This window comes from Varroa jacobsoni, unplaced genomic scaffold, assembly GCF_002532875.2.
Source record: "Varroa jacobsoni isolate VJ856 unplaced genomic scaffold, vjacob_1.0 scaffold_1081, whole genome shotgun sequence".
NCBI lineage: Eukaryota > Metazoa > Arthropoda > Arachnida > Mesostigmata > Varroidae > Varroa > Varroa jacobsoni.
This window is the reverse complement of record NW_019213983.1, coordinates 65,259-91,821: the sequence shown is the minus strand read 5'-3', so window position 1 is coordinate 91,821 and position 26,563 is coordinate 65,259. Positions and strand designations below refer to the sequence as shown.

The 26,563-nt window shown below is 39.8% G+C and overlaps 3 protein-coding genes across 6 annotated transcripts in view; 2 read left to right on the top strand and 1 right to left on the bottom strand.

Moving 5' to 3' along the window:
- Positions 1 to 479: 479 nt before the first annotated feature.
- On the top strand, positions 480 to 2,555 carry LOC111266425 (uncharacterized). Its single transcript, XM_022843896.1, has 2 exons — positions 480 to 1,037; positions 1,396 to 2,555. Exons 1-2 carry the CDS (start codon positions 480 to 482, stop codon positions 2,062 to 2,064), a joined length of 1,227 nt encoding a protein of 408 aa, XP_022699631.1. The 3' UTR covers positions 2,065 to 2,555.
- A 1,166-nt stretch (positions 2,556 to 3,721) lies between these two features.
- On the top strand, positions 3,722 to 10,484 carry LOC111266430 (uncharacterized). 2 transcript variants are annotated; one of them, XM_022843910.2, is made up of 9 exons: positions 3,722 to 4,170; positions 4,865 to 4,955; positions 5,366 to 5,430; positions 7,104 to 7,273; positions 7,690 to 7,797; positions 8,266 to 8,364; positions 8,580 to 8,676; positions 8,810 to 9,009; positions 9,231 to 10,484. In XM_022843910.2, exons 1-9 carry the CDS (start codon positions 4,149 to 4,151, stop codon positions 9,738 to 9,740), a joined length of 1,362 nt encoding a protein of 453 aa, XP_022699645.1. In that variant the 5' UTR covers positions 3,722 to 4,148; the 3' UTR covers positions 9,741 to 10,484. The 2 variants fall into 2 exon arrangements, with proteins under 2 accessions (XP_022699645.1, XP_022699644.1); XM_022843909.2 differs by having other exon boundaries at positions 3,724 to 4,170; positions 9,228 to 10,484.
- Positions 10,485 to 24,861: 14,377 nt separating this feature from the next.
- Positions 24,862 to 26,563, bottom strand: part of LOC111266423 (uncharacterized) — a 21,846-nt gene continuing 20,144 nt past the window's right edge. For 2 of the 3 annotated variants that reach the window (XM_086970894.1, XM_086970891.1), the window contains exon 6: positions 25,476 to 26,078. In XM_086970894.1, coding sequence (XP_086827020.1) covers positions 26,038 to 26,078 — 41 coding nt within the window. In that variant the 3' untranslated portion in view covers positions 25,476 to 26,037. Of the gene's footprint in view, positions 25,143 to 25,475; positions 26,079 to 26,563 lie in introns of those variants that run through there. The other variant, XM_086970892.1, reaches the window with a different exon arrangement.

Genomic DNA, 26,563 nt, shown 5'->3' with positions numbered 1-26,563 from the left:
AAACAACAAGAACGTCGACGGAAGTTTTCAATTTAACACAATTGTGCCGACTTATTACGCCCTCCTATTTCGTCATTACGTACGTACCGGTAGATAGGAATATATTACGCATCACTGTCATAAAATAGGTTCGAAACAGACAAAGCGTGCTCTGTGCTTTTTTTGCTTGTTTTTACCGTTAGTATCACGCCATTGGCCACGTTGCGTGGTGTTCAGAGATCTTTTTACCGTACGTATCTATCGTACACGCTAGTTTACGTGCGATCACGTAGACTAGCGTGTGTTTGCCATCAAATGATCAGCTTCAGCATTTTCTTATGCCAATTACATGGCACAAAATTACCTCTACTTATTTTCAACTAATCTTCTATCTCGGTTTATTTTCATGTCTCTTTGCCATCGTAGGAGTTGATGGCGCTGCTGATCGCAATCACAATTTGTTATCTTCTACATCGACTCCCATCAAAGAAACTAGCAAGATGCTTGAGAGCAGATACCTGTCCAGTCCGAGTGGAAGAGCATACGCCTTGTCCAAGAGTGATGGCTCACAGGGTTTATATGTTGCTACGCCAACTGCATTAGTTCAAAAATTCGCCGACCCTCCTCAAAGTGACGACTTTTGTACGCGCAGTGCCGATGTTAATCGCCCAGTGACAGACAATCGAGCCGTTTGCGGCAGGGTCGGACCTCAACAGCCTGTGCAACAACAGCAGCAGCAGCAACCGCAGCCGCAGCAGCAAGAACAACAACAAGCTAACCCAAGAGTAATCGACAGTACAAGCAGATTTAATAAGAAGGCCCGTTTGAAAACCAAAAAATATAAGAGCATCGACGGTGATAGCGCAAGTCGAAGCAGCAATTGCAGCAGCCACGCCAGTACCAGCAACAACCGAACTAACATTTATGCCACCTGTCCGGACTATAAAGAACAATCTTCAAAGCCTAGTAACGATACTAGTGCTAGGCGAGGAGTAGTCGGGCAGAAAGCGGGCAAAAAAAAATTTATACCAATCAATAACGCCCAAAGGAATGAAAAGGTAACTATTAGATCGGCTGTACTGGCCGGCAAAAGAAGTCCATTTATTACTGGGAAGCATGCGTCAGTCAAGTGAGAACACTACTATGTATTGATATATGGCTAATTTGGATGTTCTCTGTGAATCGATGTCGAAGTATATCGCATTGCTGATATAGGTTTAATACCAGTGGCGACACAGCTTGAATTTGTTTGTTGGCTTTATTATTACTATAATTCAAATCAAAAGCTTAACCAGATCATTCTCTAAGTAGATTTGTCGCGTTGTGCTCGTCACGCTTGCGCTTGAGACAGACAGATAGAGCGATGATGCTTGATTTTAACTAAATACCTTACCGTAATTATTATGTTTTGTGCAGGGCGCGCGTCACGTAAGCTTCGTGAGTTCAGATCCCATAAATGAAAACCGTCATCAGAATCGTCGATTCACTCACATTCCGCAGGTCCCACGTTGTTTCATGGGTGGCCATGGCGGACGTGGTAATCCTTACGTGGGTCGCCATAGCAACCGTTCGAGACAGAAAAACGGATCGAGTTCCCATACGAAAGTATTTACACCTCTACGTCGTCGGCGTGTGGGGCTCCGTTTCAAGCCTGGAGAATTTGCCAGGCCGAAGACTACTGTGAAGTTCTACGAGGAATTCGATTTTGACAAAGCACTTGAAGAGTTTAGGGAATTGAGCTTGAATGAGTCCAAAAGTTTGCCAACACAAGACTCGACAGAAGCGAGCCAGGAGGCGACCAAGCATGACAGCGAACCCAGCTGTAGCGAAGGCGATCTACCTATAGAATGCTATAATAGGGAGAAATGTTTTTATGACAATCTCTCGAGAACGAGCGTCTTAGAGGGCCATCTCCGCCGCTCTCGGAAGGAGGAAATCATGATCAACAAGGAAACATTTGGTGTGTCCTGGGTACCGTCCCGCAGGCAGTATTTCAGTGTTCATTCAGCCTTTCTTGGGAACTTCAGCGGCAGACGATTTTACGGTGAGCGCCAGTTTGGTCGTAGGTCGAGCGCCAATCATTAAACATTATAATACATCATTATTTTTGCCCGTGCAAGCAGCATCGCACAGGATGGCCTGGCGAAATGACATGGCCAGATTTCAGATTTCAACTAGATTTTTCAAGTAGAACAGGCGATGGTGTTGGACTGATTGCCACTTCTCGCCAGTTTCGCTCCTAGACGGTAATCGGAAGATGAATCCCCAAGTTTTCATTGGAACGAGGATGTTAAAACGACGGCTCTGCATCTACAGCACCCTTACTTAAGGGCGACCACGTTTGTCAGTAGTTTCTAGGCCCTATGGATATCGCTCGAACGACCATAACAGCCTTGGGAAGTCTTTTTATTTTTTCCAGCTTTAAAGTTCTCAATCATTCCATATCCGATTCTGCTATAAATCCAGGTAACTAGATTAATCGTGTAAGACTGCAGAAACGGATGTAAGCCACATTGAGGCCGACAGCTTGGCTAGTAAAAGGCAACAAAATAAAAAAAGTGAATGATGCTTTGGTATCCGTGCTCTTCTTTTTCTATTCTAAATAGCTCTTAAATATTCAAATCGTCTTCGAATCGTCGAATCGTGCACAGTGTGGCCTGAGCGGAGCGCATTTACCTATGTAATACGTTACACTGAATGAGGCATACTCCTTGTTGTATGGGAACGCTACAGCCTTATTGGAGTTTTGTTTTTGCTTGCCGATTACTGCAATGAGTGAACATGAAGTACGTGATACTATGCAGAAAAAAAGAGTGTCGTTCAAAGTGTAAAATTTCTGAAAGTACATATACTACTAAAGTTTGTGTAATGACACTTGGCGTTAATTTGTATAGTGATACTAATAGATACTACTAATAGAGACCACAATCATACTCCAGCTGTATAATGTAGACAATCTATTGGGAAATACACGATATTTATTGCCTAGTACAATCGGCGAAACAAAATATACTGTTCTGATAGTCCTTAGCAAACGACTCTGCTATGTTCGAGGCATTTAGCAGAGGACAATGTTTAAGCAATTTAAGAAAATGTTCGCCCAGTGGTTAGTATAGAAAGCCATTTTTTAAAAATTAAGCCGCTCCGTTGTCCGACAATCGAAAGTATATCAACCTACCTTTGACTTCAACGGCAAGTGATACACATCAACGCCGCAAAAGCTCCTCAAGTTAAACCATTATGCATCAATAGTGGTAAGGATTTGATATACAGCTTATCCCAAGTCACCGTAAAGCTTTTCCTCTAGAATTTCGAGCTTAGTGAATTAGAGCATTTCGATGTGCATATATTGAGTTATCTTACGTTCTGTCTGTTCCATAACTCGCGAGTACACAGTTCTAGCGACTCTTTCCATGTGAATCATTATACGGGGCGCCGATAAAATAAGCGAACATTTAGCTACTGGCCAACAATTTCAACCCAGAAAGGTCCTAGCCTAATACCGAATGGCGTACGGCAGCATGTAGATGTTAACGCTACATACTATGCGTGACCTTTAGCCAGGCTAGCCACGGTGTCTATCTTATGACATCGACTGGGGCTGCACCCGTTAGCCAGCGGTTGAAAATAGAAGACTGTAGAGCCCATCGAAATACTTTTCCCCGGTTAGGCGTTCTTCTCTCTGAGGTATTCAGCAAAGCGGCGCGAGGTGGCCTCCTCAAGCCGGCCTGTTGACTAACGCAAGCCCTCGCAAAGCCTGAGTCGATTTTCCACCCGGCAGAGAAGCCCATGGTGACTCGCGTTAGATGATCACCAGTATCTTTTTGATTCTCCCATGTTCCTGTGCTATACCAAATAGTATTAAACGTTGCTGCGATAGAGTATTCATCTTCCGCTTAAAATTTACGGTGACGTTGTTTACTTCTAGTGCTATTTTTCATGTTTTATAGAAGTAGGAAGGTCGAAAACACCACGAACGCGAGGAAATACTCGTCAAAGTGCTACACAGAGTACACGCCATGACGCTACCCTATCCGATATTACTATCCGTCGGACATTGTTCCTATTCAAATACAAGATAAGGAGCCGAATTACTTCCTCCGTAGGAGTTAGATATCGGTAAAAGCAAGCACCTGAAGTGCTAGCTGATTAGTCAAGAAAAGATTAACATGCAGCGGGATTTTTACCAAAGTGAGTAAAGTTGGAACGCGGGTTCTGTGTCTGCAAAATCTGTGGTATTAAATTCGCAATTACTCTGGTAAGAAGTCACTAGGTTTTTTTCCGCCTGTTTCAAAACCTCATGGTACCGAACATTGTATCTCAGATAAATCATCTAAGTGCACTAAAATGTTACACGATGTACTAAAGTATTTACATGCAACGTTTACTTAACTGACTTTAGTTGGTTAACCCTTACACCGTTCGAAAGATCGGTGAGAGCGAAGTATGATGCCGGTGAACCTGTCCTTACTTCCTGATGTGTATGCTAACTGACAAACCGGGAGCCGCATATTGCCCGGAAACACTTAACTATATGTAGGTGCTAAACGTATTTCATTTATGCATCGATATACTTGATGTCCCCTTGGGAAAGCCTACATGCTTGCAAAGAAGAATTAAACATGACTAGCTCTGTATTTTATCCACTAAATAGTGATACTGGTAAGACGGTGCGGTCAATCTAATAGCCTTCTGAGCTACATATAGTTAACTGACCTTAATAATAATAATACTTTAAAATTTTCGTTTTTTCAAACGCAAAATAGATTGAAGGATGTTTTTTAAAAATATTAGCTCGTAAGTGTATTTGCTTTCTTTTTAAGTGGTCGACAGAAATCGTCATCACTATCTGACCTCCAATTGGCAAAATTACTGGCGGTTTCAGATGCTCTACAAGAGCGAATTCTCTGCGAGCTCAGTCAGTGGACATCGGAGTGGGACTGGAAAGGAGCAAAAGTTCTCGATGTTGGCTCACGGTAAGCCCCACTGCAACGAGCTACATACGCTAAATAAATACTAGTAAATGAATACTATGTTGAAAAACCGTGACCGAATAAGCATGAGATTCTACGAAAAGTTCCTAGTGCAGACGATAACATTTTTTTGTTTTCAGACAAACCTTTACCGTTCATAACGCTAGACTTGGGCCCGTATTAATTTATCAGATTTAAGAAATCGGGTACAGAAGTGAGCGTAAAGCCACATTTTATATCTATATTACTCTTTTGATTTGCCAATATTTATGAGCAAACATTACCACGGAGCTGTAGAAACAATTTTCAACGGGTTTGGACACATAGATGTGTGATTCTATCGAATTTATGAAATTTCCCTATACCTTAATCTACTCATCAGCTGCTAATTGCATTTTTATTTTCTTTATCAGATATGGACACCGCAGCGAAGAGCTCGGCCGGCAGTTAGCGCCGTTGAAAATCGACGGAATACGCGGTACGGTTCAATCGAGCGACTGAATTAACCCAGCTTTTTACGTTAATTTTTGTTCTGAGGTCCCATATCATAGCATGATGAAAGTTCTCAGTATTAGAACGGCTAGATTCGTGTTTCTCACCGGTCGTAGTTTGAGCATCAATGAAGAGTCAGCACGGCAGCTGAGGACGTCCCAGAACATCTCAATTCCTTTCCGATTGCAACAATTTATATCTAGTGCAATAATATCTGGCGTTTGCTGCGTAAACATCTGGGTGTTTGGTGCCATAAAATGCATTTAACCCCAGAAGTTCTGGTTTACAGTCGTACGTTTGCCACATTAGCCAAAAGACAGCCTTAACGCCATGCTAATTTTGCATCGAAAGCAATACTTTGAGATGAGGCGTTTACCGACTGGGCAGACAGTCAAACAAAGCGGTCCCGTACAGGTGTTGGAAAAATCCTCGCTCTATTTACAAGCAACCACCGTATGAAGCTGCAGTAACAGTATGGTGCGCATTCTGGGCAAGAAATATCATTGGACCGTTATCTTTTGGAATCAACTTTTAACAATGCTCGTTGCAGAGACGTGGTAAACTATTTCATGTGGCTGAAACTGGTTGAGTGAGACTTGGACTGCGTGACTCCAACAAGACAGCGCCGCCGGCCAGTGTACACTCGAAATGCCAGAGTTTTTGCAAAAGGAGTCTAGTGAGGGAACAGCTTCTCACGGAGCACCCGTTCATAGCCACTCCGTTCATGCAACAGCATCACTGAACCTTCTGTTGCAGACAACATATATGCAAAAAAAAAGTTATGAAGAGTTTTTTTCTTTTGTTTGTGTAGGGAAATCTTGAGGTCATCGTTTTAATAACATAGTATTTGCAAGCATTGCATTTGTAAAGTAGCCCTGATATTGTACATATCATTATAGCACAGGTCGTGTGTCATCGTTCGAAATCGATGTATCAAAAATGAACGACGCTTTACAATATTACAGAATGGCAATATTGGTTGCTGCGTTTTGCACGATCGAATGAAAATAATAAGAATTTAATCATTAAAAGATGTCGAGTAAATTAATGATGGGACATATATATGTGCTGCAGAAAGTTCCATCACTAAGCTATAAATTCTACTTGTGTTCATATGATTATTTCGTATGTACCCTATCGCGTTCCTTGATCGTTTTACTAAGATTAAGCCTTAAGTAGCTTGAATAGGTTAGATCTTTTTAATGGACCTTAGTGGAATTTTTTAAAATTGCCGTTTCATGACCATTGGTACATGCGAGCTAAAGCTCAAGACATTGTGTGCTGCACACAAATCGTTATAACGAACATGTATTAGAGGAGAGCTATTCACCTGTATACGTATATACAATGCGCCGGCGGCAAATTGGGGATAGGAAGCATTCAAAGAAAACTATCCAGTATATTTCGCGGTACCTATATAAATTAAATGTTAGGTTTCTCACCTTCAAATTTTAACTCTGTTACCGATCTTCTAAGGTTGCTTAGTTATAAAAAAAAGTGGACTTTCAGTGCTTAAATACCTACCCCCCTGGCAAGGGGTTTTAACCTTGTGCAAGGAAGGGCGGAAGAATAATTTACCTAACTGTATTATTTTATAAAGCTTTTTCTACGAATACTTTATGTAAAAGAGATTGTTTGTACTTAATATATCAACGACAGGCGTGGACACGGATATACACGGCATAGAGTTCGCTACGAAACACTTCGCCGACGAAAAGTTGGAATTTTCCTATATAGCTGACTTTGAAGATCGTCTCCCGTTGAAATATAGTCAAGCATTTGACTGGGTGCTACATATAAACCCAACGTTGTTTCATCTAAACAATCAGGTAACTAAGTTTTATATGCATAAATCCTACTTGGGCAATAAACTTACGTCAATAATTTATTCAAGTGATGAAAAAGTGCTCACCAACAGAACGGCGCTTTTAAAGGTTAAAATGTCGCAACTATGAGGTATTTGTAACCACACACGTCTCGTTCATGTTTGGTAATGTTACTTAGTAATAAGGCGGGTTGATTCGAAATCCCAGAGCTGCAGTTATTTTGTCAAGAGGCTGTACAAATTAGGGGCAACTCTGCGGCACGTGTTCGGCATAAATGGTTAGATAACACTATGTATCTATTTGTGCCGTAGAAAAGCCAGATATATTCAACCAGATAATCGAACAGCTACTAGCAACTTTGTTTCTGCTTAGTCATTTGACATGTTTTTTGCCCTGTCCTGCTGTTTTTTTTATGACAGGAAGCGGCTCTTCGAAATCTTCTTTGGTGTCTCAAGCCGTCGACGGGACGATTGCTTTTGGCTATACCATGTCAGCTGCCAGCGGACATTGCTACGACCACGACCAAGGTAAAAATAAAAGAATATAGAGTGAGACAGAAAATACCTATCAGGGAGTCAGGGTATTGACATAGTAATAAAGTAGCGTTTATCGCAACAAAAATGCAGGACACCTACACGGATCCGTGATTCTTTCTCCGACAGCTAATGCTGTACATCCATTTTAAATAATAACACTGATTTATTAGTTAAGCCGGGGAAAGACCGGACTCGCCTTACATAAATCTTCGAACTATGAGATTGGCGGTGTTGCTAGATTTAGGATAGTTGCCAGGCTGAATATGCCTGTTTAATATTAAAATTTGGATTATAAGAAGGGTTTATGTGGCTAGTTAGGTTTGGCATTCGCTACGTTGGAGCATGTACGTCTCAAGTGATGAGTAGTACTGAGAAAATAAAAAGTAAAATGTTTGCCTATTTATTTCAACTTGTTGTTGTTGTTGTTGTTGTTGTTTATATAATCGTCTCTCGGAGTAGATCATACTGAAAAAGATGGGTAAACAGTTAAACCAATGGGCGACCGAGGCGTTGGATATCAACAAAAAGCCTTGGTATGGTCATCCTCGGGCCGACAGAGTAAGTGCTCACACACGTTATCGTTCTTAGTTAATTACGCCCAGATAATAACACTATTTAAAATGGGATTTTTATTTATAGCAGGGCGAATCTGAATGTTACAGCAGGGCTACGTGTTCACTTTAGAAAAAATAAAGCGTACCATAAAGCATTCACAAGAAATGTTTTGTATTAGGTTTAGCTTTAAGTGGTATATGTGTATCTTGACATTCCAGATCTATGCTCATATAATGGAGAGCGTTGGCTTTCGTGTGCATCGCACTAAAATCATGGACTTCACGTATAAATTTGAGAAGAAGAATGAACACAAAGGTACATTCGTTGTCTTACTCAGAAGCTACTTGTCATTATGATGAGTGTTTGCATATGATAAATAGCACTTATAGCTAGTAGTACATAAAAATGCACTCCTTGTCTTGCACGCATGCAATCGCGGCGTGCGCAGGATCGGTGGAGTCATACTATTTTGATGTGATCATGTCGTTTCCTGAGGAGCAACGGGAAGCTTTAGCTAGACGGCTACATTCAAGCGCCACTGGTTCAGGACTCCGTTTAGGTTTGCGCTGGGATGCCCGTTACGTTCTCATTCTAGCCTCAAGACCGGCGCTCACCTGCAATGTTTGTTATGGCCCTCGCCGCACACAGGTAGAAACTCTTCAGATTTATATGAACACTTCAACGAAATCCTAAGTGTCGTTACAAAACTGATTCGTTGTTATATTTAAGAAATTAATCATGTTATAATTTGACTTATGAGAATAGGTGGTATGAATAATGCGTAGTTCACAATAATCTCTCTGTTAGGACAACTAAGAAACTTGTTGAATATACCATGTTTCTAACGTTATGCGTCTTCACCACAGCAGGATGAGGTGGCGGGTGAGTGTCAAAATGCAGGCTTGAATGATTTGGATGCTCCACCTCCGATACCACTACTCGGACCGCCTCCAGACGTCGAGGATGATGTGGGTGAAATACACGTGGAAGTCCTCCACAATGACGATTTGGGCAATGTTGACGGAAGTGATGCAGAGGAACAATGCGCCAACGATGATGAAGGCGTCGCGCAAATTCTCAAAGGGAACCTATTCGTTGACGATATTAACCACTATGATCGGGTAGCGGACTATGACAAAGCGGCAGATGATAACAAAAAAGGAAAAGATGACGATTACATTGAAACTAGTGTTTATAAAGGGGACAAAAATGACAAACTTGCAGATAGGATTAATCATCATACGGAAGAAAAAGATAACATCTATAATCTAAATAGAACTAACGAAACTAATGAAACAACACTTACTGATCTAAATAAAGCTGACGACGTTCACGACGAGGGATCGTCAATAGAGGAACGCAAAAATGAATTTGGTTAAAAAACGAGACCGAGTCGAAATATACCACTGAAAGTAAATCGTTGAAAAATGATAGTGACAATCGGACGCGGTCTTAGGAGCAAAACGAAAATAAGATGAACGACAAAGTAGAGAGTACGACCAATGTCAAGAAGGAGCCACTTAGCGATGAAAAAAGGTCACCCAAAAAGGAGATACATCTGCAAAAGGGCCTGCGGTCAAGATAAAATCTATTCCTGAGGCGTGCAGAAGCAAAGACCAGTTGAATCGTGTCGCAATGGAACAGCTACTACGGTATCCTGTGCTATTGGATCTAGCGACTTTCTCAAGGGCTTACACAGAAAAGGGACAAAGGCTTACGAAGACGTCAGTACGGTCTTTAGTCCAGTAAAAGATTTATTTGCCATTTCCCTTATATATCCAAATACCGTTATATATGTCTATTAAGAACCATCGATATATTTTTTTTGGTACGTTTATGGAAGAAAGCGAAGCACAGCGTTTTTAATACAAAATAAGTTATATTAAATGTGGCCAATGAAAATTCTTCAGTTGTTCTTAACCCGAACAGCTTGTCAAGTGTAGTGGGCGTTGTGCTACAAAAGAGCTCGAATCCCATGAAAAGTACCGCCAGCATTCCCAGATATTTTCCGTAACGTGCGAATTTTTATATACACTTGTTAGGACAATATCGACCAAAATGGAGACATTGGGTATGTCCTTTATAGCTAAAGTAATAATAAAATATTATATTGATGCTCTGCATTAATGCTTCTTTTGTCGATAGTATTGGATCACTATGCAGCACACAACAATTGCTAAACAGACGAGGAGAAATTGTGTGATGTTTGTTGGATATATATATATATATATATATATTGTGTTATACTGTTTGTTCCCTCCTAGGTCAAAAGATATGTGTAACATAGTGGATAGCATCAGGAGAAGTAATATATATCTGTCGACGAGTCACGCACCAAGGAACTTATCAGGTTCAATGTGCTCTCTGAACAGAGTCAATCCTTAGTTGGTATCTTCTGTCATTCATGTCCACCCTTGGCCTTGCTTTTGGATATACTTTGGTGTATGTCACATGGCAATTGTCAACCTTAGGGGAATTTTTGAAACCTATACGGCGAATGAGCCGCTCTTTAACCTTTATCGAAGTACCTGTACACCAACTCTTTGAACAGCCTGGCCAGAACGTCAGGCAATACCCAAATTAAACTCTTCTTCTATCCCGTAATCCACCTAGTGCGATATTGCCTTCTGCAACGTTTTCGAATTTACGTATAATATTGACATTTCTATATGACATGACAAGTAGATAAAATGACTTCGTTTCGAACTATACCACCGAACATATGTATATAATGCGAATTTCAGTGAGGTCTGTCTCAGTCCGTCAGAAAGATGGCAACTCTATCTGGGCCAGATTGGAAGCCGCCCTGTTTGGGGTGCCGCGGGAGATCGTCCAAGGGGCGGGGGAAGGGAAAGATGGGAAGGATTTTTTCCACAAATACAAGTTTCAAAGAACGGTAAACGCATTGAAACCAGCCCGACATTAAAGAAGTTTTGTCTTCCATCAAAACCCGATTTATCTGCATGATATTCTCCTCTGGCATTTTATCAATTACACCTATTTATCGTCGTAAGGTAAGCTTGACTGTTGGGTTAAGCGGCGGACGGTAGAGCATTTCTGGCAGCGTTGGTTTTATATTGTGCCGCACGCAAACCTCCAATCGTCGTGTCGACGTTACGTCAACGGTGGCAAATTACCTATAAAATCCCGCGTGTTCTGCCTGCAAATGAAACCAAACAACTGTGGTGTCTCAACTATGTGGCAGTTGATAACAAACCGGTAGCGTTAAGAATAAGAAGAGCACAATACACAGTCTTTCCGTTTCAATAATCATTGTCTTAGTTAACATGTGACTGGGTAAACATTCCGGTATGGTGAACCTTCCCGTGCTGGATAGAAAAACAATTACCCAATGGTATCGTAAGATGCTGAAGATGTAGGAAGCGATAGAAACAAACAAATTTCAAACACTAATCTTTTATTTGTAATTTTAGCATTTCTAGGCATTCTCAATTACGTCAAAGATTCATTAAAACATGCTGAGAAGTGACCGCAGGCAACATGTTGAATCGCGCGATAAATGTATTACATAGGTTCTCAACTAGGCTGCTAAACGACGCATGGAAGAGAGCGAGTGGTGTCTGACGGCAGACTTTGGCATAAATTCTACAGGGTGGATAAAACAATTTTCAAAAAATCCATACTACCATCGTTTTTAATTAAATTGTATATATCTTGTTTTTCACTGCTTTGCACGGTGCATAAAGCTGCAATAATATATAATTGAAACGACAAATATATCTTAGAGTAACATAGTAACACGATTCGCCTAGTCAGTCTGACTACTAGGGCGTAGGTGTAACATCCAAGGGTCTCCTTCAAACTTCGCTTTTCAGAAGAATGTCTTGTACTTATTGTCTCACCTAGCAGACATAATCGTAAATATAGGAATGGCTTTTTCGCAGGATAAAGCCTAATGTATTAAAAACTAGAGAAGATATACCCCCACCCCCACCAACACACCCCTATACACACATATTTGCTCACAATTTTTGCAATAGAGAGAATAAGCTCAGCATAAATATGTCGTATCGAACACGTGCTTAAAAACAGACATTCATTTAATTCTGCTTTTTGCCGTGGCCATGAATTCGTAGCCTGCATTTTTACAGTATACCAGAACATTGTTATGCTTCAAGTACCTGTCAGGGTATAATCGAGAGAATCAATTGGGAAGACTTCACAGAAGAGGAAAAGCAGTCTTTCTTGTTCCTTCAGATTTTTTTTTGCGTATTATTTCTGTAACTATAAAAATGCTATTGGAAATAAAAGTGTTCAACAGTCGACGATGTGCACGCTTTGTTTTATGTTTCTTGTCTGTATCAGTTAGTAGATTACCATAATTTGTCTTACCTCCATCACGTGTCTGTTTTTGGGAATATTATCTATGCGATAAGCCTATTCGTTTATGCCGATTTATCTAGGAACAAATTCTATAGAGTCCAAACGACAGAAACTCTATGAGTTGAAGTTATAATGAATGCTATGAATGAACGATAGCGAATCTTACACTACTTACGCCGCATTATAGCGCGTTGTTTCAGTGTACGTTAGACTCAACAACTTAGTAGGTGGACGTAAGTCTCTTTCTTGACAGTCTGAAAAAGGTCTTCTGATCAGTTGGAGAGTCTTCGCTTCACATTTTTCAAGGTGGCAAAAACAAGCAAATTATTACAATAAAGAGCTGATTTAAGCTAAACACAGGAGTACCCTAATATCATCCCAATAATAATTTGTATAATACTCTGCTACAAGCATGTTATAATAGAGTGTGTTCCTTCAATGGTGTATGTTGATTACCATAACCAACCAACAGTTGGTTCCCTATTGTATCTTTTGAACATGTGCCGTGCGTGCTTCTGCGTTCCTGCAGCTAAATACCCGTTGTAAATTCGCATATCGCATTTTAGTAGCTTATAGTAGAGTGTAATAAGGAAATTTGGGTGCGTTTGTTACAAATATGCTGCAATTAGTTATCACTAAAACAATTTTACGAAGACCCGCAAATGGTGAGAAACGTTTCTCAAACCCTGTATAATGTCGTATAAATGACCAACCAGAGAAACACTATTTAGGTAGTTATTCATGTTGTTTTGTTTTTCAAAAAACCGTAAATGAAATATATTCAGAGGTCTTAGGTCGAATGAGTACGACGGCCATAGAACGGTTTTTTGAGCTTCGACGCTGTACATGCCATGATAACTTATATTCTCTACACTCACATCCTTTTGTGTAAAGGTGTAAAAAAAAATCAACTTTTTACTTAAAACGTATAAACAATAACCATAAAGAGAGTACACAATTTTCGAAATTGGTGGGCGAAAAGGGTTCTCGAAATTGAGAAAAACTAAACTTAACAATAACAGGATGCTAATCAGATCGTCATTTGTAAGACCATCGGCTGTTTTGTATCTTGCTACATTGCGTCAATGTAGTTCGACGTATAGCTTCTACTAAAAAAAGTCGCGGATAGAAAATGGAATATCTCTTACACAATCAATGTAAAGGCAGGCAATGCGCCGCTGTATGCCCTGCTATGATTTGTAAATCATAGAATAGCCTTACCTGTAAACGCAGCTGTTTGAACCTGCAAGTCCAATGTGATTCATTCTTAACATTCGCCATGAAGGCTTGCTTCGTGGAATATCTATCTTTAGAACAACTCCTTTACTATGTAAGCTTACGGTGAAATCGGCAGTCACACGGTCAGACTATTGGCTCACATTTGGGTCCCGGGCCGACCCAGCTAATCGAGTCCCGTTAAACAACGCTTCACTCTATCGCTGATACGATGCATGTTCTCCCAAGTTCCCAAAGGTGATACTTTCTGTTAACCGTGGGAATTGTTAAATAGACCACTTTAAATCTTAAAAATGAAGATGGATGACTTTGATGAATGTAAGCAATCTGGGTCCGGAACTTTAAAAGCTGCAGACAAGTCCTCCCATTTGATTTACTGTGGGACGCAATTTACCGGGATAAACAAGCTATATTCCAAGTTCATCAATTTCTTAAAAAGTTACTAGAGGTACTAGTCTCTATAAATTCTGTATTTTACTAATAGTACCAGGTTACAGTAAGAGTTCTAAAACGAAAGTCAAGCAGATAAATAATTTATTCCACTGTTACAACTAACTTTTAGATTCCAGCACATGAACGATCCCCTCCATTGTACTTGTCGGGGAAGGAGAAGCCCAAAAGAGGAACATAATTTTCATTTTTATCAATTTCGCAAGAATTAACTTTGAGAGATTATTTTGAGAAATTAACGATACTCACGATATATGTGAGAAAATTTCTATATGAGTTATAGAAATATACGGTACTGGATAGTGGGGAAATTTTTTCAGATACCAAAGAAGTCGCTTGTCAAGTATAATCATTATTATCCACAACTAACCTGTATTCCCTTTTATTGTTTGCTTTCCCATAAAATTGGCTATTAAGAGTGTCGACAAACCAAAACGTAGTAACTGGGCTGTTATTTCATTCTCGGCCATATGTGGTACCACGATCCTGAATGTGCTTTTGTGACGTACGGTTTCGTTAAGTCAGCGTCACGCACACGCTCGCTTTTCAATAAGCATGTATCCTTATGTGCATGTGTAGCCAGCAGAGCTAGAATTAAGCTTTTCAGAATTAGGAACCTGTTCGACGCCCGTGCGAAATTATCAAGACACTACAGCAGGCTTGCAAAATGAAAAATATTAGCTTTTCACTATGACCTGCCCCAATTCCGAAAAATCTTTCACTAGTTACTGATACTGAAGATCAATAGTTTAACTTTAGCCTAGCAATTCAACTTTTATTAGACAAATTTTCCTGCCGGCCTGACATCTTCGCAGCATTATCGATTGTAGCTGCTATATGGCTAAAAACCGGACGTTCTTGATTCTTTATTCATAGATACTTAAAGTAAAATTGCAAGGTATAAAATACATGCTGGAGTGTTAAAGCTCTAATATGTAGTTTTACACCCTTCATTTTTAGTTGCATAAATATATCTATGTTCAATTAAATGTCAACAAAATCGTCCTGCAATAGATCTTTATTTTGCCTTCGAATCGTGAATTGGTGAACCTAGTCCAATTAAGGCTAGTGTGCCCATGAGGGCACTTCTCCTGAAATAAAAAAAAAACTACACGCACATAGTAACTACACCGAAGAGCTCCAGTCGCAACAGATACGATCTTGTATATAACTAACACCCACTTTTTTAATAAAACAGCTTAAATTATATCTGAAAAACTTTATGCTTTAGTATAGATTGACTTAATCGTGCGCACCAAATCTTACTAATAACCTTAATATTATCAGGCAGTCGATATCATGTATAGCATACACAACAAACTGCATCAATCTAGCTTTGTAGCATTGTACATAGCTGTTTTGCAAAAAACATCGATGTAACACAGCGATCAGTGGCAATACGTCTCTAGCGTTTATAAAGAAGGCCGCTGCTGGAGCAAGTTGAATCAACAATTCACATAGTCCGTATCGCGTTTTGATCGAATTTCGTCAGGTAACAGATGATACAAAGCTTAATACGTTCACTCGAAATACCTCAAACTAAGTGGGACTCCTTTCTGAACTGATTGAAGATCTGAAACTTATAGGCACGAGGTTCACTTTCCTGTTTCTCTGTGGAAAATCAAGTCGAGAGAATTCGAAGCGTTAGGTGTACAATAAACAACACACAGCAATAAAGAAAGAATTAATAAATACTACTGCTGATTTCCTCCTAGTTCCTCGTTTCAATTCTTTCAACCTGATTCTTACTAACACATCAAAAATTGTTACCTAACAAATCAAAATCAACTCTTTTTTTCTGTATTTAAATGACAGTACCTATGAAGAATGCATGTGAAGTCATGGCGTTCGGTACTCATGGTGTTCGATTAGGGTGCATCTGACCGCCTGATTACAGGCCGTACTAGGTCGGCCTCAGGGATTTCGTTCATTTTTCTTTACTCAATAAGGCGGCCGCATTTATTTTTGCCATTTGCTGTGTGAAGTTATAATCGGTACTGGTTCCAGAGTCCGTATGTTAAAAGTTCAGGTTTTTTCACTAGTAATAGTGGCGCCTGGTGCCAAGCCTTTTTTGATTAGGCGTAATTTTTTACATTCTGTGTCAACTTTGTGTCCCTCAGGCTTTTCGTGTTACGCGGCCGCAAATAGCGCCATACGCCACCTCGTTGTTGCCCAGACTTGCTCCGTCCTTCAACGGCTTCATTCAACTGTCGGTTATCTCAGCTGTCGACAACCGATGATGTCACACAACTGATGCCTTAGTAAAAGGACGAATAAAATTTCTGTTACGCAAATTAGTGGGAAACACGCAGGCAAGTGCTCTAATCATTCTTGTATACGTGATTCTGTACTATTTCGAGGTACTACAGGAGGTTAGACCTAAGGTGAGATTCCTATATGGTTTATTTTGACATGCGGAAAAAAGGTAAGGTTGCCGGACTCCTTATGATTCGAATAGTACGTCCGGTATCGGCGTTAAGTATTACGTCGGACGGCTGGGGATTCAAAGCTGACAAACACATAAAAGCCAAGAGTCGGTACTATTCACCTGACAACTAAGCCGTTTAAGGAAGCCATTCAGCGTATGTACATTGTGTAGAGGTTCATGTAGTACCTATTTATAAACCTCTGTGTTTCAAACCGATTCATCTACTCGAGCGATTAGGGCGGCAGCAAGGATTTCACTTACTAAAAATAATAGCATTCGAAGTTATTCTTAGAAAAATATTTTACCTAGTGTATCATTAATTAAACGCTTTAAGCTAAACATCGCTAAAATCAATATACTATAAAGACTCGGCAAACCCCTCCTAGATTTTATTATATAATGCCTTTAAGTAAATCTTTAATCAGTAATTATTGTACCTTTTAAATTTTGTCTCTGTTACCAAATATCAGACAGATGGCAAGGCTTTTCGCGCACGCTTGCATGCCCCTAGCCCGTTTCTCGTTTGTCCAAACTTACAAGCTTAATAAGAATTTAACCATTGAGTGTTCAACTTGAATATCACCTAGACCCAACCCATTTAAGCCCGAAAATCCAATGAAGCAAATCTCGTCCAAACAAATATCGATAGCTCTAATCAAAGACATGTCGATATTCAAAATATTTATTTGTTCTCGAAACACTGTATGGTTGATTCTATCTAGAGCTTGCGAGCAAGTAATCAAAGTGTACTCAGGACTTGGTGTGGTTTACATTGGATGCCTTGAACATGGGTGACACAATCACTCTTTTTTAAGAAATACACACATTGGCTTAACTCGACGATTTGCAGAGATGGAGGACAATAACATCACTCGGTAATCATGCAGAACTAGCTATGAACAGAATTGACGGAAATACCGTAGTCGTAGATTTTAAGAAGCTAAGTAATCGTACACTACAAATAGTGAAGGAGGGTGAAGTCACGCGTGTGCTCACAGAATCGTCTTTGATTGATTTGTCGCCGATCTGGAAAGCAATGCTGGAATACCTAGGTTTTCCTTGGGTGAATGACCCTTACAGGTCTTTTGTGAAAATTTGCCCGCATTTCGATTTGTGTTTCGACCACAGTTAGCTTTCAGCCTATATTTGGTAAAGATTTACTGATAGGGTTAAGTTCGGAGATGTGATTTGGTTATCGTAAGGAGAAAAATCAGGAACGTATTCAAAGCGGCGCTCCTAATGAGTATTATACATCGTATTGGTTTGAGCCTCTCTATTCCATTTCGTGATTGTTATGTTTGATATTTACATGTTGTGTTAGTTGAACCATACACCTTTTTGTTGTTTGGCTTATTTCCAATACAAAAAAATAAATTGTCACAAGGAATGTCTGCGATGGAAAAATTCTAATACCTAAAATAATCGATATTCGAGTCCTCTGTATGAACTTGGACAGACCTTCCACTACACGCAAGGTCTTTGACGTCATTCGTGTAACGATGTAGGACTGTGAAATAAGAAGCATTTATAGGTCAGCTGTACTTTGAATCTCAGTTTCAACTGTGTAAATAAGTTTCCAGCTTAAATTTTCCTGAAGTTAAACTAGTATTACGTATCAGAGGTGTACCGGTGTACATCGAACATTATTTTCCTTCAACTGAGTGACTGATTCCTAACGGTAGCTGTAAATCAATAGTAAATGAATTATATGCAGATCAAATATGTGTGTGCACAATAGCGTTATGCAATGAGTGACAATGCAAGATCTATGTGAAATAACTAAATTACTATATAGTATTGACATAACTTGATGGTAATTTTAACTCCGTACAAGTACGAATATAACTACAGCGAGATGATGCTACCGAGAAATCTGTATCGCGATATTGAATATCTGGTCACTATATCATCGGCACTGAATAATACTGATCGACGCAACAGCATACGAGAAACATGGGCCAAGGCGCTTCAAGTTATCTATCTATCTAAGAAACGTCCAAATAGTGTTCGTTATTGGGTGTACAGACAGCCGAAACAACAGAAAGTTATAACCAAACGTAGGTTACAAAAAAGTGAGCCGAAATTGAGTATCTTTAAAGCACCCTTCGACTCGAAATACTCTTTATCTAATTAATATTGCCCGAAAGAGTAAATTTGTTTGGAGCTTTATTAGCTCACGCATAAAAATGAGATACTGACCTTAGTTGATTATTCGTTTCGCGAACGTTGCCGGCTAGTCTAGGAGCAGAAGCTGAGTCTTTTGGTGATCTTCTTCGGCTCGACTTCATTGACTCCGTCAGGTTATCCCGTAGGCTCTCACACTATGAACTTGTCTGCTTGGTGAGTACTACAGTAAAATAAATTGACTAACAGCAACGTACACTAACAGAAAAATTGTATACAATCGTAGTGTGCAAAACTCTCTGTATTGCCTAGAATAGTAGCATCAAACCTAACGAATATTTTTGACCCTTTGACACAGGCGATCGGTATTAGGCTATTTTATGGAAATAGCTTATCGGTTAATATCGACTGTCTCGCGAGTCTCATGGTCAATGAAAATTTAGGTTTTTTAGGAGTTCTTTTAAAAAACTCGCAACTTTCGTAAATTTAAAAGCAACTCAGCGCCGTAGTGAAAAACAGAGGTTTCATAAAGGTTGTTTTTCTCATCAGCCAATTAGTTACAGCTATCTCATTCTTACTGCCGCGGTGAAAACTGACCCATAAGTCTGAAGCTCTGAGTTTAAGGCCAATTCGAGACTCGACGATAATTCTGAACGTGTAGTTTGTAACGAGCTCCTGAGCGTAGCTCACCTTGCGGTAGCATTTGATCAGTTCGAACAGCGTTACACTCTCTATCGTGATATATTTGGAATAGCTATAGATTGATCGTCTCTGCTGAATTTATGACCGTATACTTTCAAGGAAAACATTAGCTATGGGAGGCATCTGTTCTATAGAGCATCGGGGAGAGCTAAATCAATCCGTTAATCGTGTGTACAGTCTAATGAGACTTCAAATGCTGAAGGTGAATGCCTACGACGACACGATGTGGCGTATAGCCAAGCTTCAGCTTGAACTCGACAGGCTCAAATCAAAATATGCCCACGCGTTTGTCGCTGGGAAGGAAATCATTGGGCAGGTAAAATGTCTATATTGCACGTGTTGCAACGTTTGACACTTTACACCTATCTAGAATATAAGCTGTGCTGTTTAACAGATAATTAGTAACGTTATTAGATTTTTGATAGGTAGACTGATGCAGGTCCACTCTAGGAGACCGTGCCGTTCTCCAAAAAACATAACTGCTCATAAAATAGTCGTGAGTACTAAATCAAATATGATGCGATGAGAAACTGCAATTTTTAGCAAACGAATATTACGCATGAAGACTATTCTTCTCGATCTTCTGGCGAAGCGCATGGCTCAAACACTTAAAGTTAAGTATTTGCGTAAACCATTTTTTAGGTTCCAGTTCGTGAAAAAAACTCCAACTCTGGACATTTATCCTTAATGTTTGTCAGGTAATACTAAGAACCCGAAACCGACCGTATTTGACATACCGAGCTAAGCTTTACAGCTATTTTTAGCTGAATTTTAGCATGCCGTAGCAATAAGCCGTGTGTTACACATACGGTCAGTTTCCAATAAACTTCCAAATGTTAAACGTGCAAATTCCTTTATATCATAGAATCTCAAAGAGTTTCTGTATAGAGATGCTACCTAAAAACCTAGCAGCTAACAAGGGTCAAACCTCTTGACACACTAAATTTCTGTAAGGACTTTATGGATATTTTAGCAAAAATGTCTTGATTCTTGATCGTTTTTTTTCTGTGTGGTAACTGTATCATCTTTAAAACCCCTTGGATAGCAACTTGTGTTGTTTTGGGAGGAAGATCAGCTAAAAAATTGCTTTTAGATGAATTTGTTCTTGCCCAGCAGGGCGCGATCGACTCGAACTCATTAACGGGCATATATACAACACATGCGTTAATAAAACTAAGCTGCAAATACTTCTGGATCAGCTTTAAATTGTCATAGCGTTATTATATGCATATATATATATATATATATACACATATATAATTCTGGCTTTATTGCAGGTATGCCTGGTCATGTGGCGCTCCGTTCATATAAAGCTGCTCTGCACACCCGGCCGTTCCATCTTCACGACGTATTCCTAACCGGATGCATCGCGGTGAATGCTAGGATCTTGCGCTATAGGATTGAGGGTATTGAATCTACACCGTAAGTACTTCCTATGTACTCGAGCTTAACTTGTAAATCATTAATTCACAAATGTTCTGATCCAGAAATTCTTTTTGCAGACTAAAAAATCCATGTGAAACACACACGAAATTGGCCGTGAGCTGCAACACAACTGCCCAAATGCACGTGCTCTTTAGAATTCTCACTTCCGCAGAGTGTTCGAAATACAAGTATGCTTATTTGCATCTTAAGCACATGTTGTTTATCAAATAGCTGAAAAATCGCTCACGTCAAGACCGGTTCGTCTGCTATAACCTCCCTGCATTGTTTTGTATCTTTATTATATTCCTGGTGCTTGACTTGCAACATCATGTCCTGGTACGTCAAAGTGCAGTGCGTCGACTAGCCTCCTCGAGTTTCAAATCCGATAAGTAAGACGGTTGTTTCGTCCCATACCCGGCCGTTTTGATCTTCTTGAACAGCTCATCTTCAAGCCATTCTATCTCTTCGGCGTCACCGGAGCCGTATCCGCCGCGCAAATCCCGCAAACCAGATACTAGTGCCACCCGAAGCTATTAATATCTCAGTGTATTAACTGGTTGACCTTCGTTCACGATCCTCCGATATTATTATTCACATATTTTAGAGATAAAAAAAAGCTTATACACGCAAGCCTAATCCACCTTTCGCCCGTAAATTTTATTATGTTAAATATCTGTCGTGACATCAACAAATGCGCTACCTTAAGGTGTACAAACTTACAATTTTCGGAATTTTAGGGATGCACAAAAACATTCAACAAGAGATCTGTCACCTGAAAATAACTTACCAAAAGAAAATCCTTTCTAGTTCGGAAGTAATTTAGCACTTCTGGCGTAATAATTTTCGGGACAGGTTCCAAGGATATTCCTGTGATTACATCGCCAGGGAAAATCTGAAAGCATGGTTGTTGTCGTGATGATATACCAATTCAATTTTACCGCCATGGTTCAATCAGAAACTTGATGACGGTAAGACGTCAACAATAAAAAACCCAAATAGGACGCTGTAATAGCTTATGACAAAAATCGCTTAAATAGTTACCCTGGAATGAGCGTTCATTCTACGCATCGTCTGAATGACTACCGGAACCTGATTTTGTAATTGAGTTGAACTCCAGTATCGTGCTACGCTAACGACAATTCCGAAATCGCTCGGGCAAGAACTACCTTTTCCACGTTATGATTAAGAGACCGTAATAAAATGCAGAAAACTGTTTTAACGCCTGCAACGGATGATGCATAAATGAAGAATCGTAAAATGAAATGTATGCAAGCAGCCTGCTGTGAGACCGTTGGCTTCTGCGCGTAAATGGAAACTATACAAACGCCCACAGCTTGATGGCTCCAAAAAACATTTTCCCATCGAAAACAACTAAAACTACAACTATTTGAATAAAATACGAATTTTACATTTTGGACCTGAAGCCTTGGTAAATTGTATAAGAACTGCTTGAATCTTCTATAGTTCATAGCTCGCAGAGTTTCTATCGATGAAATTTGTAGGCAAAGGATAAACGCGCTTCTCTTCATTTTAAAATTGTATGTATAAAAACGTGGGAGATCATTGCAAATTCAAAATCAAGGGATTTAAAAGTCCTGTAGAATCCCGAGTAGTTCTAGCAATGAATGAGTAAAATATTCGATTGGGCATGATACCAGTTTCAATATTTATTGGAAAGGCTTTGATCGCATATATCATTCATCAAACTATAGCAGCTACAGCAGTAAAAACCTTTTTTGCTGTGCGCAGAAAATGTAAAATGAAAATTTTCTACCTTTTTTTATTTTAAGATTAAATAACGCGAGTACATACTGCGAAGAAGCCCGCTTTATACTGCAAGTGACCCTCCTGCCACATTATGAACAATGTCAAGTTCGGCTTTTGACAAGCTAAATTTGCTATTATTTAACTAATTTAAAGTTAGAGCGAAATTCACACAAAGAGTACCTTGCTGTTGAGACTGAACACCTTGTTGAGGATCGGCTGTTTGAGCTCTTTTGCTGCGTCTGTGATGCGATACTGACTGGTTTGACGAGTATTTCGGATTTCGCAAAAAAAGGAAGGCTAAAGAGAAAGGCCTGTAGGAAGTTCGGGCTCCTCGAAGACGTCTTCCGCTTCGACAACTATATCAGCTCTATGCTTTTGAATGCACTCTGAGAAGCGCTTTGCTGTCAAAGTATACAGCTTGTTATGCTTTTTCACGTCCTATAGGATTACGCAAGCGCACTTTTTTTTTAATTTAAGTTTTACCAAGCGGACCCACACGGGCTTGCCCATGTGATTAATACGTATACTGTTTTTAGTAAAAGCAGATCGTATTTTAAAAAACCTAGTCGCGGTGCCAATCCTGTAGGACAAGTTTAAGGAAGTCCGTAATGTGTACAGTAAACGTTTCCTAGACATCGTCAGAAATGTTAAAGTTAACACTGGACTTGGCAGCGCCAATCGAATTTTCATTATTGCGACATCATAGACGTCGCACCTTACCGACCTTGAAAACTTCAACGCTAAACCATTTTTGCTTCTTTTTTTCTGCCTCAGGCGAAGTCGTTGGCTAGTATTGACCTAAATAATCTTTCGAAGGTAACCCCGTGGGTTGCGGTGAAGAAGGCTTGACATATGGGCCTTGTCCTCCGGTTGCAGATGAGCTACAGGGTTCTGTTTCAACCGACCCTGACAAATATTGTCTTGGAGCTGACTAACCACTTTTGTCTTACGAAAGGGTGTCCATCCGTTTGCCAGCTGGAACACGGTCACTCCGACAGCCCATCTAGGTTGGATTGTTAGCAGTAAACTAGCTACGCATTTTCGCACATCGGCCTGTGGAAGTTCTAATAAGCTCCATTTTAATAACCAGATGTACAAGACTAGGTGTGCGGAAAAATCGCCGTTATTTCAAAGCTTCTTATCCTTTTCCTAAATTAAGCTTTTCCTAAAGTTCCTAAATTAAGCAGTTCGTTACTTCGCATTTCCGCGTTTGACGATAACACGCGCACGACTCGAAGGGATACATACCGATCGATGGCTCTCCCATACGGTTTTTTTAACCGTCTCATTTGTCAATAGGCAGTCAGGCTTACGTATCGGCCTTCGCATAGCCTTAGCAGTGTCAGAATCGATTAGTTTAACGCGGCGATCAGGCATAATTACTGCGTTTGAAGTCTAGCAAATAGACAAAATTTCAGGACAGCCAGACATTAGCTAGCTGACTGAACGCGAAAATTATGCATTAACAGTATTCCATACTCGAGAGAAATATATAAAGGGTTTTCATGTAAAACGGTGTGCATACTTCAACATCACGATGAATAGAACCTTTGAAATGTAGAAGCTGAATGGCAAGTCCTAGCCTAGCGAGCACTAATTGCAGCACATCATTAGGAAACACTTTAGAGACCTTGAGCGCCTTATGAAGATCTACGCTGCGCACGTCTTGTACAACAAAATATGCAAAGATGCCTGCATCGGCAAACATGGATGGCTCACGTTTGTCGATGCAGGAAACCTTGGAACGCCTACCTTTGGTAAAATATATGAAAGATTACCTTCTTCTTAACGCAAAAATGAACCATCAAAGCTTTCCTTCGTTTGACTTCCAAAGAGTTTAACAACTTCCGAATTAGTAGAATATGCATATGTTGAAAGTAACACTAATTTTTCTAGCTGGGACGAACTTTACGGTAATCTCGATATCACCAATCCCGAATACTAGATAAAAAAAAATTTAAATAAACAAATAAAAAAACATTTGCGCTAACCGCTGTAGAACCTACTGAAGAGCATGGCTTGCTTGTTATACGATTACAACTAGTCTTTAGGCCACTTTTAGGACAGTGCACGTTTGTTTTAGTAGGACACTATTATGTTGATATTGATATACATATGATAATATAATGCTAATATATTGGACCAGTATCTTAGTCCATATTATCATATTATTAACAGCCATAAAGTATGGTTAGAGATTGGAAGGAGAAATTATATTATTCCCTCTCATCAACTACCGGCACGGAGAACACCTGTCCGCCATCATAGAAGGTCATATCGTAATAACGGTAAATATAATGGTAATCTGAAAATCAGTCAGTTGAATTATTGGTCCTTGTGCCGGTATGAAATTATTGAATTATATTCTTATGGCTATAGCCACTGTATCAATGTGTATCTTCATTCCATCGTAACTTAAGCGGAACCAAGTCTACAATGAGAAACTTAAAAAAAATAAAAATTTTTTCTATAACAGAGGAAATGCCTACTTTCTGAGATCGTTCAGGAGTCGTAGGGCAATCAGATGGCTCTGTTCCTTCATAGAAAACTGTCGCGGTGCTTCATCCAGTTGACACTTGTTAACCATTGGAATAAACGCCCGTAATATGGCTCTGCAGGAGTGCACTATCCTGCGTAGAGGTACAATCCGAAAAATGAGAAGCCAAATAAAGGGCCTATTTTGTCTAAAAAAAGATATGAAAATCAAGATAACTTAAGGAAAATCGATGTGACATTTTTACCGTGGTATTTGCTTGATTACGGTCTGTAAGAAGAAATATAACTAAATAGTGAGTTGAATAACTTCTGTAAAACAATTCTAAAGCCGTAATTTCATTACAAAACATCAGTGCTCCGTTGGCTGCGCCCGGAGGAAAACACTTTTTCCGTTGAGGAAAAACGCCTATTTCTGACAAATCGGCATACCCGCCTGGGCATGAAGTTTATGACCGGCATGAGAGCGGCAGACCTTCTGCTTGCTGCCAACGGACCGAAGACTCAAAATTTCCTACTCCCATTCGAGTCGGCATCTGATATCACGTACAAATTTGTCCCTTGATATTGCTCATATAAATTTCAACCCTACTAATATACATAGTATATTTGTATATGTCAGCACATCCTGCCTGATGAAGTATTTGCAACCAATTGCTGACACAGGTGAATCATTGAAAGCTTCATTTGCAATCAAATACGAACATCTATGAATAGACATTCTTGATAACAAGTTGACTTCGATTACCTAGAAGAAGAAGAAGAAGAAGAAGACACCATTAACTTCGACGATTAGTCGCTCCTTTAATGATTGCACCTTATAGTCGAATACAGCATAGGTACGCCTGCCATGTATCATGCATGCTTATAGTCCACTCTTTGGTTGAATTTGAATACCACCTTTGTTTCTCCCTTCAGATCTGCGTGTTTCACTTAGCCACGTCTATAGATCATTATGTGATACCCAGCAACCACTGTTACCTCGTCAGTCATATTCGCTTCGATGAAGCGTAATCAGCTGTGATGGATTTGGTCCTCTAGAATCGTGCGAAAATAAGAGTAGCTCATGACACAAACTTTTCTTACCATATTCACGGAACTTCTCAGAGCTTAGTCTTAGAGCTAGTTCAGCGACATTGATAAAATCGAACCTCTACATTGATACTTGTAAGGGGTGTTAATATTTCACGAATATTCCCGTGAACAAATTAACCACAACAGTTTTTATATATG